Here is a 16,492-nt window from a genome sequence, read left to right as displayed (position 1 = left end):
AGCTCGTTCTGCTATTCCTTTACCTTGTAAATCAAGTAAAATTCTCCCTAAGGCCAGGACCGGAGCTGCCCTCAAAGCAATAGCGTTTGACCATTCATTACAACAATATGACAAGCTGCTGAGTACCTCTGCTCCCCTGTCTTCAGCCGACTCTCATCTAGCCCTAGTGTACATGATGCTGAAGCATATTCACATCATAATGGAGGGAAATCACCTATTGCTTAAATCTATTTTTCAATTTTTTATGTAAAACATGTTTTATAAGAATATTTGGAGAGGTTTTATCTAATTTCCCATATATATGTGTATATATATGTGTGTGTGTGTATATATATATATATATATATATATATATATGTGTGTGTGTGTATATATATATATATATATATATATATATATATATGTGTGTGTGTGTGTATATATATATATATATATATATATATGTGTGTGTGTATATATATATATATATATATATGTGTGTGTGTATATATATATATATATATATATATATATATAATATATAAATCTTCCTGTTTTGCTTGTGATGATAAGGAGGAAAGTGATCTGTGCAGAATTACAGTGAAAGGTGACACAAAAAACAATAGATGAAGCTCACAGCTCAGCCTCCCCTTCTGTGTGAAATGACCTCTTCAAAGGTCACAAAGTATGCCTAGTAATGTTTCCCATTCAAGTCAGCGAGACAACTTCTGTCTATTGTTACCTATGTCCATGGAGCTTGCTGTCAGGGCCACTACTGCCAAAAGGTGGAATGAATACTCAGGCGGCAGATTCTGCGGTCCTGGAGGAGAGGGGGGGGGGGCATAATCTTCCCTGCCGCATACCTCTATCCCCACATCCTGCCAGCCACACTCACCGCCATCCCCATGTGCACCATGGCCGTTCGCTGTGGTTCTACGCCTCTTCATCACCCACTCCAGACGTGAGTATAATACCGGGGGTGGGCGGGGTTTGAGGGGTTGGCAGGGGTCGTGGTAATTGGGCAGGCAGTTAGCTTGTTACGTGCACACGGGGGGGGAGGAGGGGGGGTGTCACTGAAGTGAAAGATGGGCGCTGGGTTGTGATGGGGCAGCATGGGTGCTGGGGGGGGGCACCCTTTCAGGTTTGCCTCAGGCGGCAGAAAACTTAGGATCTGCCCTGCGTTTTGCTTAGGCAATATGGCTGCCCCTTTAATAATGTACAAAATAAAATTTTAAAAAATTACAATCCGAAAATATAAACAGTTTCTTTCTCTAATCGATATAGATTCTCTTTAAAGTATGGGTTTACGAGGATATCACATCCACGGCCATTCTGTAATATTTCCCCTTATTGGAATCTCTCCCTTTATAGGTGAGCCCAGTCTTATATTGGAGTAATGCGTCCACGCTGTCACACTCCTAGTCCCTCTGTGACGTATAGAGAACCTTCTTTGTCTCTTGATGCGCCGGGGTGAGGCCTTGGCAGGGTTTCCATTTCCTTGCAATTTTCTTGGACTTATAATGAGATTGCTCCCACTTAGTTAGGATTCTGATATCACACGCGTATTAGGGAATAGCTGAGTGTGCAGATCTCTGCTAGTTACTGTAAGTATATTGAGGCTTTAACCCTGTGCATTTCATATATCAGTATGCTTGACTTTGTTATGGCGTCCCCTTCATTCATACTGAGCATTCAGTACATTCATACTGGGCGTTCATGCTGATTGACATATTTCTGCATTCGTTTTACATCCTCCCGGTCTGATGACCCAAACGGGCCTGGATTTATGTCCATAGTACACCAATATGAGCCCATACTACTATGTGGCAGAGGGGTCAGACACCCAGATCATATGGGCAATATTTCTAAAGTAACTGGTCACATGACATTGTTTTGAGTTCTTTTGAGGGTAACAAATCCCCTGTCCCTAGAGGAGACCCCTCCCCAGATTCCCCTTACTAGGTGGAGCCCTTGCAGAAATATTTCTTATATTTGCGGAGACTGTTTTGCTGACATTCAGTCACAAGTTACTTTCCACCTTCAAATTAAACAATTTGTGAAAGAAAATGTTCAGGGCCTCCAGTGCGGGTATTTGCACACGCCTGTTTGCACATTCTTCTATGTGTCATTGGCGGGGATTATCCTGGTGTCTTGTCGTGAACTTTGATGAATTGTTGTATGACAGCCTCTACTCCGCTCATTCTCAATCCCGTCAGTCACTATGAAAAAACACATTCAGCTACAAAAACAAGATGCAAGGTTTGTAAAATATGAAAACCTTCACAATACACTGTACATTTTTCTCTTCACACACATATAAGGGGTAATACGTCTATTAATATATAGTTACAATGGGGGAGATTTATCAAACATGGTGTAAAGTGAAACTGGCTCAGTTGCCCCTAGCAACCAATCAGATTCCACCTTTCATTTTCCAGGAGAAGACCAGGAGCGTGGAGAAGTAATGTATGAACAGTTTAGGGCACGAGCTGCACGGACATCGCTAATGATGCGGTGTAATAGGGAGCGTAAACAGCAGATCGGTGCTTGTTTGCATTATTGATCGCCCCGTCTTCCTCCCATGTTATAGGACCCTTATATATTGTGCAAACATATATTGTGTCCTGTCTGTGGAATGCCAATTTCTTACTCATGAGTTACTCCATTTGATGCCGCTTCTCAGAGGTATTCTCCCCTATAAGCTTTACTTCTATGGGTATGTGCACACTGAGGAATCTGGATGGATCACCCACCGTTTGCCCCTGCCTGTGTCATAGACTCCATTCTATGGTCGGGTGGATTCCGCCATCCGCCACAGGTTCAACCTTTGGGCAGACGGCGGGATCCGCCCGACCATAGAATGGAGTCTATGGCACAGGCGGAGATGCGAGCAGCGGAATCCACGGTGGGTGATCTGCCCGGAATCCTCAGTGTGAACCCACCCTATGGGAGAATACCTCTGTAATATACATTGACCATATGGTGGCACACATAATGTCTAGCACCCTGTAACATATACCTCCATGCAGACAAATAAACCTTATTTTTATCCCATACACAATTCACACTAAAATGTACAGCCGACTGTTGCATGGCATTGATAGCTACACAGCATTAGGCACAAGTCATATGAAATTCACATTCAGTGACGAAGTTCATGCGACCTTCATATTTCAGGCAATACACTATAAATGTCACATCATTAGTTAATACAGGAGGTCATACTCATCAATGTCCTGAAGAAATGGACGTTATTGGAAACTTACAGAGGGAAAACTAGAGATAATGTGGATCAATGGCATCAGCTCACCCTGCTAGAATACTGATGGCTCCTAAAAGGCTGGTTACTCCCTTAAAGAAGAAGTCTGGCAAAAATGTTTATTAAAGTTTTGTATTGTCCCCCAAAAGATATACAAATCACCAATATACACTTATTTTGGGAAATTCTTATGAAGTGCTTTTTTCCCTGTACTTACTGCTACATAAAGGCTTCACTTCCTGAATAACATGGTGATGTCACTTCCTGGATAACATGGTGATGTCACTTCCTGGATAACATGGTGATGTCACTTCCTGGATAACATGGTCATGTCACGCCCCGACTCCCAGAGCTGTGCGGGCTGTGGCTGCTGGAGAGGATGATGGCAGGGGGACAATGAGGGACACAGGGCACTGGAGGGACACTGAGCATCCCTCTGCCATCATCCTCTCCAGCAGCCGCAGCCCGCACAGCTCTGGGAGTCGGGTCGTGACATCACCATGTTATCCAGGAAGTGACATCACCATGTTATCCAGAAAGTGACATCACCATGTTATCCAGGATGTGACATCACCATGTTATCCAGGAAGGGACATCACCATGTTATCCAGGAAGGGACATCACCATGTTATCCAGGATGGGACATCACCATGTTATCCAGGAAGTGACATCACCATGTTATTCAGGAAGTGACATCACCATATTATCCAGGATGTGACATCACCATGTTATCCAGGAAGTGAAGCCTTGATGCAGTAGTAAGTGCAAGGAAGAAAGCACTTTGTAAGCATTTCCCGTAATAAGTGTATATTGGGGATTTGTATAAATTTGGAAGGGGGGGCAATGCAATGCTTTAATAAAAATTTTGCCGGACTTCTCCTTTTAAGGGAATCTGTCAGCTGTAATTTAGTGTTCCAAGCTGCAGACACTATTCGATAGCTGTGAGGAAAAGGAGACACATGATACCTTTCATATAGCCATCTGTGCTTATAGGATGTAGAAAATTGATTTTATTCTCTGGTACAAAGAGGCGTTCCCAAGCTTCTGATCTGCCGCAGGCTGTAATGCCTCCTCTCTCCCCCCCTCCCTGTTTGATTGACACCTGGAAGCATCAAGCAGGGTCAGGTATAGGAGGAGGGAGTATGGAGGTGGTATAGCTTGCTGCACTTCAGGAGCTCACGAAAGCCTCTTTGACTTTTTATACTATGTATCAAAAGCATTTTTCTACATTCTGGGAGCACAGACAGATATATGAAAGGTACCATGTTGTCTCCTTATCCTAACAGCTATGTAACAGCATCAGTAGTTTGAAACGTGGCTGATAGATTCCCTTTAAATGATTCCTTCACCATATTTACTTAGTAAGATATTACATATCTTAGTGCTGCACATCACTACCTCAGTATTGTGGCATCACACTGTGCATTATCCCTCTACTTTTACTTAGTGTTTTTTCCCTGTGCGTCAGAGAGGCCACAATAAGCATACTTTATGCGCTGTGGTATGTGTTGGCGCTATACAAATATTTAATATTATTATCATACATTTTTCACATAGGTGGTGACTGGTGGAGTGAGGCCCTACTCCAGGGTTTGTTAGGCTGTGTTCACACTACGTTTTTTCAATCCGTTTTGCAACTGTGTGCATACGTTTTTCCATTATAAAAAAAAAAAAGGATCAAAACGGATCCTTTTTTTTTTTTTTTACATACACAAAAACGTGGTTGACCACGTTTTTGTGTCCATAAAAAAAAACGGTTTGCAAAGACGTAGTGTGAACCCAGCCTTATTGCACCATGTAGTTACCTGTCATGCTATGATTTCATTAGCATCTATACCCATGGGTACCTGTGTACCTGTACATATGCCCTGCTCTGTACCCTAGTAATATAACCAGCTGCCTACTACTAGTCGCTCTTGTTTGGTGGGCAGCGCCTGTCTCACCGGCACCGCTTGTCTCACTTAGAGCCACCAGCTGGAGAATGCGGTTACACTCGTTTTGTATAAGCTAGAATGCCGGAAGCCATTGTAATGTGGTTTATAATAAAGACGTCTGAACAAAGAACAACATTGTTGCTTTTACATCAATTTTTCAGTGTCATAGATAATGTATATATTTGTATTTTCTTTATTTTAATAACCGTGGTATTTAGCAAACTAACTCACATACCAGCCTCTAGCCTGGGAAAGGTGGTGGTGCTGACATAGTGTGTGGAGATTCCCAACCCCACCAGCCACGAGGATGTCCGTTTCTTACCATCTGTGGTGGAAGTTCATGCAAATATTTGAATATATTTTCCTGTCTACCTTTAATTTGTCTTGGATTAAAGGGGTACTCCACTGAAAATCTTTTTCCTTCAAATCAACTGGTTTCAAATTTGTAATTTACTTCTATTTAAAAATCTCAAGTTTCCCCATACTTATCAGCTGATGTATGTCCTGTTCTTTCCAGCCTGAGACAGTGCTCTCTGCTGCCACCTCTGTCCATGTCAGGAACTGTTTTCTATGGGGATTTGCTACTGGGCAGTTCCTGACATGGACAGAGGTGGCAGCAGAGAGCACTGTGTCAGACTGGAAAGAATGCACCACTTCCTGCAGGACATATAGCAGCTAATAAGTACTGGAAGACTGAAGATTTTTAAATAGAAGTAATGTACAAATCAGTATAAGTTTCTGAAACCAGTTGATTTAAAAGAAAAAAAAATTCACTGAAGTACCCCTTTAACAAAACCTAGCTTCTTTCTTACAAAGACTGCGCCACTCTTGTCTTCAGTTTAAGTGTGGTATTGCAGCCCAATTAGAATAAAATAGTGATGCCACATGTAAAAATAAAGTTATGTTAAACACTTATTTTGCAAAGTTACATTTTATAATAACATTTAAAAAAAAAAGTGACACATTACCTTTGAGGTGAATAAAGCAGGGGTGTAATACCACACACAACCTGAGGACAGAAGTTACAATGTTTTAAGGGAAAAAAAAAGTCAGCCACATGTTTCTAATCCTGGACAGCCCCTTTAAACTAGTCAATCATGTTGCAAAATCAGAGACTGCTGCAGCCAATGGTGCAGCTTATAGTAACTTCTGTGACAACTGCCTTCCCAGCTGTGTCTCATCAACAACTAGGGGGCAAGCACTGGTGTTAATAATACAGGTCAGTGTGTGATGCTGCGTTTACACGGAGCAATAATTCGCCCAATCGATCGTTTAACGATTTTGAAGCAACGATTTGGTTTTTATAAAGATCAGCGTTTAGACGAATAAATCGTTAGTAAATTCGTAAGAAAAATCGTTATTGCAATCGTTTTAAAGATCACTTAAGCCCATCTTTTACATAGGGTAAAGGTTTACACAAAGCGATCTGCGAATTTTCAGCGAACGACGATTTAAAAACATGTTGAAAGATCAAAATGAACGATTTCTCGCTCGTCGCTCGATCGTTCGCTGCATTTACACGGTACAATTATCGCTCAAATGCGATCGTTTATGCGAAAATTCGAACGATAATCGTTCCGTGTAAACGCAGCATTAGTTTACACAATCAGCAATGCTAATGGAATCTCTGATTAATATTATTGACATGTTAAGTGGCCCAAATGGAAGTAATGGAGGCCTCTGGCCAATTGACCCTTTGACCTTCCTATTATACCCTGCTAGCAGGAGCAATATCGATCTAAACTTTCCTGTGGTGTTCTCCCAGCCTAACAGCAAGCCATAAACTAATTTACGACAGTATATAGTATCCATCCTATAGAATATAGGAAAAGAAAAAGAGCCACACTTAACCTCAAGTGGGCATGTGCCAACCCACAAAGGCCGAAACATTGCCACTGTATGCTGGTGGACTTTCAATAAAGCACTTTTGAAGCAGATCTTTTGACTCGCGTAGTTCAGTTGTTCACATTGTATCCTATAGAATAAGTACTTCTAGTCCTAAAGGGGTTGTTGACTCTTAAAGGGGTACTCCAGCAAAAATATATATTTTTTTTTTCATATCAAATAGTTTCAGAAACTTATTTAGATTTGTAATTTATTTCTATTTAAAAATCTCAATCTTTCCCATACTTATCAGCTGCTGCATGTCCTGCATGGAGTGGTATATTCTTTCTAGTGTGGCACAGTGCTCTCTGCTGCCTCCTCTGTCCATGTCAGGAACTGTCCAGAGCAGGAAAGGTTTTTTATATAGTACACCACTTCCTGCAGGACATACAAATCTGTATAACTTTCTGAAACCAGTTGATTTGAAAGAAATATTTTTTTTTTATTTTATTTTCTTTAATTGTTATAAGGTTCCATTAACAATAAAAATCATCACAGAACAGCCCCCTAATTTATGGTGAAAACGGTCAGTGACTAATTATTGTCTCTGCAGCGCCAGCACGAGCGAAACCAAGTACTCTGTACCCATTCAGATTGATTGTTTAGCTGTATAGTGCAGGGCATTAAAGGGCCCTCCAGAGTGTCGGAGAGATCAGGAACCTGAACAGCCCCTCTCTCTGTATTCACTCAGAATTCCCTTAAGGATATATAAAAATGGGTTTTCTTATATGGACCACATCTGTAATACTTTTTATAGTGTTATTAAAATAATAAATAAATAATAAATAAATAAAGTTAAAATCCAGCCTGTCCAGTCTTGACAAACAGGTCAGCGATCAACTGGAATAGCCTTGGGAAGCAGCGGCCACTAATGGAGAGATGTAGTATTACATGTTGTAATGTATAGTTTACCTAAGGTCCACCAAAAATAGGGCCCTAGTACACGGCCCAAAGACTTGGTGCTAAATTGGCGCTCACTTACTGGGCCCATATAATCGTGCAGCAAGGGCTGTATATATAATATATATATATATATATATATATATATATTATATATATATATATATATATATAACTATATCATGTGTGGGTGTACTGGGTGGTCCAAAAGTCGGTGCACAGTGTAATAGGGTTATGAAAGGGGGGATTTATCAAACATGGTGTAAAGTGAGACTGGCCCAGTTGCCCCTAGCAACCAATCAGATTCCACTTTTCATTCCTCACAGACTCTTTGGAAAATGAAAGGTGGAATCTGATTGGTTGCTAGGGGCAACTGAGCCCGTTTCACTTTACACCATGTTTGATGAGTCTCCCCCTTCATAACCCTATTACACTGTGCACCGACTTTTGGACCACCAGATAGATAGGTAGATATAGTTAGCGATGTCTGTGCAGCCCTTTTAAAATAGTAAACTCCTACATACCCCTTTGTGGTGTCCACATGTTCTAATAGGGAACATATAAAGAGACTGTAAGACATTGGTCCCTGCATTTGATGATTAAATTACAGAACATATATAACAAACTGTAAACAAATCCTCCCTGACTTTAGCATCCTAGTCGTATTGTAAGGCCCCTTTAAATATTCCTGAGCAGTGGACTCCTTGTATTTCGTCAAATAGCTGTTATTGTAGTGCATTATCCTAATAAACCCTGTACGATATTGAGGTTTTGGACGTTGATAACATTTGTACCTTGTTGATAAACGATCCGCTGACAGTAAAAATTGAAGCCGTCAAATCCCGTGGCCTTAATTTATTTTTACAGTGAAAAATAAGTGAAATCAGCACGCCACGTAACAGTGTGTCAGGGCGCATCTATCTGTAGTGACAGCAGATTAAATGCAGCACAGAAATTTATGGCTAATAGAAAACAAACTAAGCTGAAGATGGGAACTCTAGAATCTGGTGTGTCAGTCAGAGAGCAGCTGCAAATTATACAAATTATTCCTAATTTCTGTGGATTTTCAAACCTTCTCCCATCTAGTTATGATTATGCTTCTGCTTAATACATTCAGCTCCGGTATGGAACTGAAGATGGTGGATGGTTGGCACACGTCTATTACACCATTGGAGAGTATTTGGCATGTCGTCAAAGCAACTGCTATGGGGTATGAAAGGGTTCGTAGTTCAGGGGTGGCAAACTGGGAAACTACCCAGTCCTCTCGTTCCAGGAGCGAAAGATCCTGCTCCACCATTGGTTTCAGTAGTGCATAGAACACGGGTAGGGAACCTTGGCTCTCCAGCTGTTGCAAAACTACAACTCCCATCATGCATGGACAGCTAAAGCTTTGGCTGTCCAGGCATCATGGAAGATGTAGTTTTGCAACAGAAGGAGAGCCAAGCTACCGCCTACCCCTGATAGAGAGCATCATATACACTGAGTGATGTGCCCATAAGCAGAGAAAGCTGTTAATTGCGGCTCTACCCAGAAATATATGGCAGTATTATACAGAGTAATGTTATGTGGACACCTTTCCGTCCCTCCTCCGCACCCTCTCCACCATTAGGAACTACCCTGGACAGGATTTCTTCTATTCATCACTTGTCTGAACACTGCACATGCGCCTTAATAATCCAGCACAGTGTTCAGACAAGTTGTGATTAGGAGAAATCTTACCTCAATGAAGAGGAGGGCGGAGAAGGGGGATGGAGGGGTGTTGCAGGCCTAGGGCACAGACACTCTAGGCCACGCCAATTTGACACACGGCTGCAGGTTTAAAAGTAGTTTTTTAGGACAATAACTGCATCACCTGCTGAACAGACCCCAAGACAAGCGTTTTTTTTGGAAGGGGGGGCAGATAACATAATGAAACAGGTTACCCAAACCAATCCACATGGAACTGTATGAGAATATGAGTTGTAGCCATTGAGCTCAATATGCTGCTTGTCGTATGCTTCTGTACGACTGTGATATCTTTGCTGGAAGACAGAATTGCACTTATTTTCTCAATTATAACAAACGCATGTTATGTAAATTAATAGAAGTAAATTACAATTTAAATTAAAATTTTTGGTGAACAAGTTGTGAACTTCAGAGCTAATCCTCCACCATTAGAAGTTCATTGTGAGCAGTAGAGGCTCAGGCAATGCATGTTAGCCCAATATTGTATATAGCCTATAGGCATGACCTGACCCATACTAGATTTTTAATTCTATCATTATGTCCTACTGTTTGGAGAAGCATTGGGATATTGGATTCTTTACCTGCAGCCCTATATAAAACCACATAAAACCCAGTAGGATAGCTCTGCTACATCTGTATAATATATGTTGTTTCTATAGTGATTTAATATGCAACCTTGATATAAAACTTCCCGGATTCATCTAAGAATTGTTGCGGTGTGGGTAGGGACATATGTACCTGTCAAGCAGAGAGGAGAAAGCGCTGACTGTTACATATCTATTTCTGCCGGCTTCTCTGGAGATTATATGCCCTAGGAGAATACATCAGGGAGAGACCAATGACAAACATATGCCGCCGATTAGGGGGAATGAAATCAGATCATAGATGTTTCTGCTGAAAGGCATCTTTCCTAAAGTTTCACCGCATGTCTGTAATGTTATCATCTTCTTATACTGATATTACATAGGTAATCTTGGTAATTTGGAGGAAATAATATTACAATGAGAAGGTCCCTTAGAGGCATGAAACATAGACCTTATACTAAAGTCACCAAAACTGCCGCCCCTGTGTTCTGCTGACAGTACCAGGTGTATGACGGCCTCTCAATGATATCGGTGATATTGTATTGACCCAGAAAAAGAGTGTGAGTTACTAGGTAGAGGTATATCTCTCTTCTAATATAATCAAGGTAATCAGATCCTCTTTACAGGCTACCTATCAGTTAAACAATCATCTGACATGTCAGAGGTTCGTATCATGGGAGTCCAGGTGCTAAGACCCCCCGCCGATCATTAGAATGTAGGGGCTGACTGAATTATAATGGAGCCCTATGGAACTTCCAGTACAGCGATTCATTCTAGCGATCGCCGGGGGTCTCAGCACCCGAACCCTGACCAATACAAACCTCTGACGTGTTGCTATGACATGTCAGAAGTTTGTTTAAATTATTGGTACCCTTTAAAGGTCGGCCTTTTTTTTTTTTTTTTTTTTCAAAAGAGCCAGGAGGACGTGGCTGAACATAACAACATGCACCTACCTTCCTGGTTCCGGCGCTGGGGTCCGCTGTTGTGATGGATCAGGGACCAGGAACCGCATCGGAGCACAGCGGACCCCAACACCAGAGCCGGGGAGGTAGGTGCATCTTGTTCAGCCACCTTCTCCTCTGCTCTTTTGGAACAAAAAAAATGCTGACCCCTGGTTTGCTGACGATGAAACTTATTTTTATATGTCTAATAAAGTTATTTTACTATCTTTCTGTGGTTTTCCGCGCTTTTTCTCTGCTTTGTTTACTTCATTGCCTCCAGTGTACACTAGCTGGTAATTCAGTTAAGGGCCCTTTTACACAGGCCGATTATTGGCAACGAAACACTAATTCGGCTGATAATCAATGTGTCAATGATCAGCCGAGGAGTGGCTTTTGCACCTACTATCTTGGAGACTCCTGTAAGTGTGTTGGGCAGAGTTATAGCCTAGAAGGTGTAGTGTGAGAGAGAGATAGAGTTGGCTAAATCCCCACTAGATTGTACAGCAAGAACAGAAGTTCTGTCTCCAGACATTTTGAATCCGAATCAGAAGGAAAGCATTAAAAATTGTAAAAAAATAGTAAAAAAAAACATAGTTACCAATCTATGCTCATTTATAAGCTTCAAATAGCTTTCATCATTAGACAACCCCTTTAAGAATGGTAGAAGTAACTCTCAAAGTATTTCCTACAAAACTAGTGAAATTGTGGCTCCTATTGTTTGTTTTGTTTCCACTTCCGTTAGCTAAACGTAACTATTGTAAATGTCAAAATATTTTTTTTTTAACTAATGAAAACTTTTCATGTTCTGTACATTTTCAGATGGATTGCCTTTGAAGGCGCCAATTTCCTCGGAAGACAAATGCTACTAGATCCTCAGCAAATTCTAAACTGGTCACAGTTCAGCGGCTGGAAAGCTATTGGGTCCCTCCGTCCTCTCAAACAGGTAACACAAGCCGTGAAATGCCGCCATTGATCATTCTTTGTTGACAGTCCATCAATAAACAAGTCATAAAGATAAAAGGAAAATAGGCTGATACGTTTGGCTCTGTGGTTATTAGTGCCTGTCCATTAGGTTACATTATCTTCTAGAAACGTAAGTAGAGCTTGAGGAACGTTGGAAAAATAGCAGGAAATAACATCCCCCCCCTTACTGAGCTGTGGTGTCAAAAAGTGAAGTCATGACCTATTAGTTACATTACATGGAAATCACATAGACACATGAATTATATAAACTTAAAATACCTAAAATACAATATAATATGTAGTTATATAAAGATATACCTCGGATACATACACACATAAACAACAGGCATAAAAAAAACAACTATATATATATATATATATGCTCCTAACTTTGCCAACAGTGTTGGAGAAAAGCAGGATAAGACATGTTGCATTTTACCGCCTGATCCTTTTGTCCTCTTTGGAGATAAGGCAAGTGTCTGGCTGTGGCTTTCCTCCTTACTCCCCATTAAAAAAAACAGAAAGAATAGCTCAAGTGCTCAACCAACATCTATTGATTGTTCACATACTTAAAGGGAATCTGTCATTAGGCTTATTCCGCCTTAATTGAGGGCAGCATAAACTAGCGACAGAAATGCTGAACAGATCGGTGTATTACTTCCATCATTCTGTTCAGATGTTCTCCTAATATGCAGGAGAATAGGATTCTTGCCGCACCCCGCCCTCCAGCTGCTGATTGTCAGGTGACTGCCTATATACGGCATGGATAGATAACTGCCAATCAGCAGCTGGTGGGCGGAGTTTTTCTGCTTCTCATGAATATCCAGGACTACTGGGCTCATGCACATAATGAAGAGGACTACTACTTATCCATGTTATTCAGGAGAATATCTATGGATCAGCTGCACAGAACAATGTAAGTGATACATCATTCTGTTGAGCTTCTCTGTCACTAGTTTATGCTACTCTTAGATAGGACAGTATAAAACTTCTGACAGAGTCTATTTAAAGATACAGATATATATGAACAACATGCATGAAGATGTGCAATTACAAATACAATGTACAGTATAAACTGAAAATATATGTTCATATACATAAAGATATATTCATGTAATGACATTAGGACATGTGAGCAGGTGATTGTAGTCATGTGACACCTGTGCAACCAGGACCATAACCATAAGGGGGATTTAAAGTCACATAGGGCCTGGCATCTAAGGTGGTCTAAATTCCCCTCTACCCTATATGAAGACCCCTGTAGTAGTTCAGTGACTTGGAGCTCACACCTATAAGAGAATGTGATGCACATGTAAAAGCATCCTCTTACTTACACCCTCCTTGTTTCTTCCTGCAGCCTTCAGTATATTTCATGGTTAAGAACAGGGACAAGGACAAGTACCTGACAGTCACTGGGACTGTAGCAGATTCCAGAGCGACATTTGTCACCGTCTCTCCAAGGAACGGGCAGAACACTCAGATCTGGTACTTCTGCAGAGGATTCTTAAAGTCCAAGGTATATAAAAACATAATGCACCATAGAGATTAGAGAATGTACAGTATTAGGGTGGGTTCACACTACGGAATCTGCGCGGATAAGTGGCGGCAGATTCCGTCGCTCATAGACCTTCACGGTGGCGCGCGCCATAGACACCATTCTATGGCCGGGCGGATTCCGCATTCTGCCGAAAGTACTGACATGTCAATTCTTTCAGCGGAATTCGGCCGCCCATAGAATTGAGTCTATGGGACAGGCGGAGATGCACGAGCGGGTACAGGCTGCAGAATCTGCCGGACTGTGCACAAATGTTATCTCCTATCTATCTGTCTATCTATCTATCTATCTATCTATCTATCTATCTATCTATCTATCTATCTATCTATCTATCTCCTATCTATCTATCTCCTATCTATCTATCTATCATCTGTCTGTCTATCTATCTATCTATCTATCTATCTATCTCCTATCTATCTATCTATCTATCTCCTATCTATCTATCTATCTATCTATCTATCTATCTATCTATCTATCTCCTATCTATCTATCTATCTATCTATCTATCTATCTATCTATCATCTATCTGTCTATCTGTCTATCTATCTATCTATCTCCTATCTATCTATCTATCTATCTATCTATCATCTGTCTGTCTATCTATCTGTCTATCTATCTATCTATCTATCTATCTATCTCCTATCTATCTATCTATCTATCTATCTATCTCCTATCTATCTATCTGTCTATCTATCTATCTATCTATCTATCTATCTATCTCCTATCTATCTATCTATCATCTATCTATCTATCTATCTGTCTGTCTGTCTATCTATCTATCATCTATCTATCTATCTATCTCCTATCTATCTATCTATCTATCTATCTATCTATCTATCATCTGTCTGTCTATCTGTCTATCTATCTATCTCCTATCTATCTATCTCCTATCTATCTATCTGTCTGTCTGTCTATCATCTATCTATCTGTCTATCTATCTATCTATCTATCTATCTATCTATCTATCTATCTATCTATCTCCTATCTATCTGTCTGTCTATCTATCTATCTCCTATCTCCTATCTATCTATCTATCTCCTATCTATCTATCTATCTATCTATCTATCTGTCTATCTCCTATCTATCTATCTATCTATCTATCTATCTATCTATCTATCTATCTCCTATCTATCTATCTATCTATCTCCTATCTATCTATCTATCTCCTATCTATCTATCTCTCCTATCTATCTATCTATCTATCTATCTATCTATCTATCTGTCTATCTCCTATCTATCTATCTATCTATCTCCTATCTATCTATCTATCTATCTCCTATCTATCTATCTCTCCTATCTATCTATCTATCTATCTATCTCCTATCTATCTATCTATCTATCTATCTATCTATCTATCTATCTCCTATCTATCTATCTATCATCTGTCTATCTCCTATCTATCTATCTATCTATCTATCTATCTATCTATCTATCTATCTGTCTGTCTATCTATCTATCATCTATCTATCTGTCTATCTATCTATCTATCTATCTATCTATCTATCTATCTCCTATCTATCTGTCTGTCTGTCTATCTATCTATCTCCTATCTATCTATCTCCTATCTATCTATCTATCTATCTATCTATCTATCTATCTATCTTCTTGTTGCAAGAATAGGGTAAAGTTTAAATTTCTGGAGTTTCCATGTACCTTCTAACCCTTTTATCTCTCTCAGGCAAATGATTTATGCTTGGATGTCATCGGAGGCAAAAATATCCCAGGATCCAAGGTGTCATTGTGGGCAGAGCATGGGAAGACACGACAGAAGTGGACGGTCAATAAAGACGGGACAATTTCTTCACATATAAGCGATGACCTTGTCCTTGATCTCAGAGGTATGAGATACATAAGGATTGTTTTCAGGTGTCCTTTATTGGGGTCAGAGCATTTATTCGGCCTTCATCTGCTGCCTTTGTTTGTGCTGCTGTGTTATCGGGAAGTAGGGATGGCCGTAAAGATTAAATCCTGATTATTGGGTGTTCACAGTAGCACAGAGCGTTTCAGGAGATTGTGGGAAACTGGTTCCAGTCCATAGTCGTCCTGGTTTCCTTTTAAACTAAGGCAATAGTGGCTGGCTGGCTGGCTGTCAGTGGCCGGCCTGATCCCAAGCCCTCCCACTGGGCAAAACGTCTTTGAGTGCCTCATAGAGGGACATCTAGCAGTCAGTGATAGCTAGGAAAGAAGGATTCTTTGGATTGGATGTAAACCTGTTGGTGAATGGTGGCTGTGCAACATAGGCTCACAATGTGATGCTGCTACTTCACAACTACAGATAGTGAATGTGAACATGTTGTAACAGGACAGTCGCTTAAAGGGGTTGTTCACCCAAAAAATTTTTTCCCCAAATCAACTGGTCCACGCAAGTGCAGGAGATTTTTAATTTGCTGCAGAATCAGCTGCTGTATGTTCTACAGGAAGTGGTATATTCTTTCCAGTCTGACACAGTGCTCTTTGCTGCCAGCTCTGCCCAGAGCAGTAGCAAATTCCTACAGAAAACATCCCCTGCTTTCCAGACTAAAAATAATACAACTTCCCGCAGGGCATGCAGCAGCTGATAAGTACTGGAATTTTTTTTTTTAATAGAAGTAAATTACAAATCACTGGCACTTGCTGGGACCAGTTGATTTAAAATAAAAAAATTTTGGTGAACAACTCCTTAAACATTGCAATCTTGTTCTGTGTGGGCACAGGTCATCACATACCCTATATCATATGGATATATTACTGCCAGTTTGGCAGTGCCACCAATAACACCCGTGACCTAT

At 40.6% G+C, this 16,492-nt stretch overlaps 1 protein-coding gene across 1 annotated transcript in view; it reads left to right on the top strand.

Moving 5' to 3' along the window:
• Window positions 1-16,492, top strand: part of CRYBG3 (crystallin beta-gamma domain containing 3) — a 60,641-nt gene that overhangs the window by 43,123 nt on the left and 1,026 nt on the right. Inside the window, exons 16-18 of the mRNA XM_069944933.1 lie at window positions 12,026-12,149; window positions 13,527-13,685; window positions 15,403-15,562. Of these exons, the coding sequence (XP_069801034.1) occupies window positions 12,026-12,149; window positions 13,527-13,685; window positions 15,403-15,562 (443 nt within the window). The remainder of the gene's footprint in view (window positions 1-12,025; window positions 12,150-13,526; window positions 13,686-15,402; window positions 15,563-16,492) is intronic.

Source organism: Dendropsophus ebraccatus, chromosome 11 (genome assembly GCF_027789765.1).
Source record: "Dendropsophus ebraccatus isolate aDenEbr1 chromosome 11, aDenEbr1.pat, whole genome shotgun sequence".
Classification (NCBI taxonomy): Eukaryota; Metazoa; Chordata; class Amphibia; order Anura; family Hylidae; genus Dendropsophus; species Dendropsophus ebraccatus.
The sequence above is the reverse complement of the archived record's forward strand: the minus strand, read 5'-3'. Positions and strand labels throughout refer to the sequence as shown.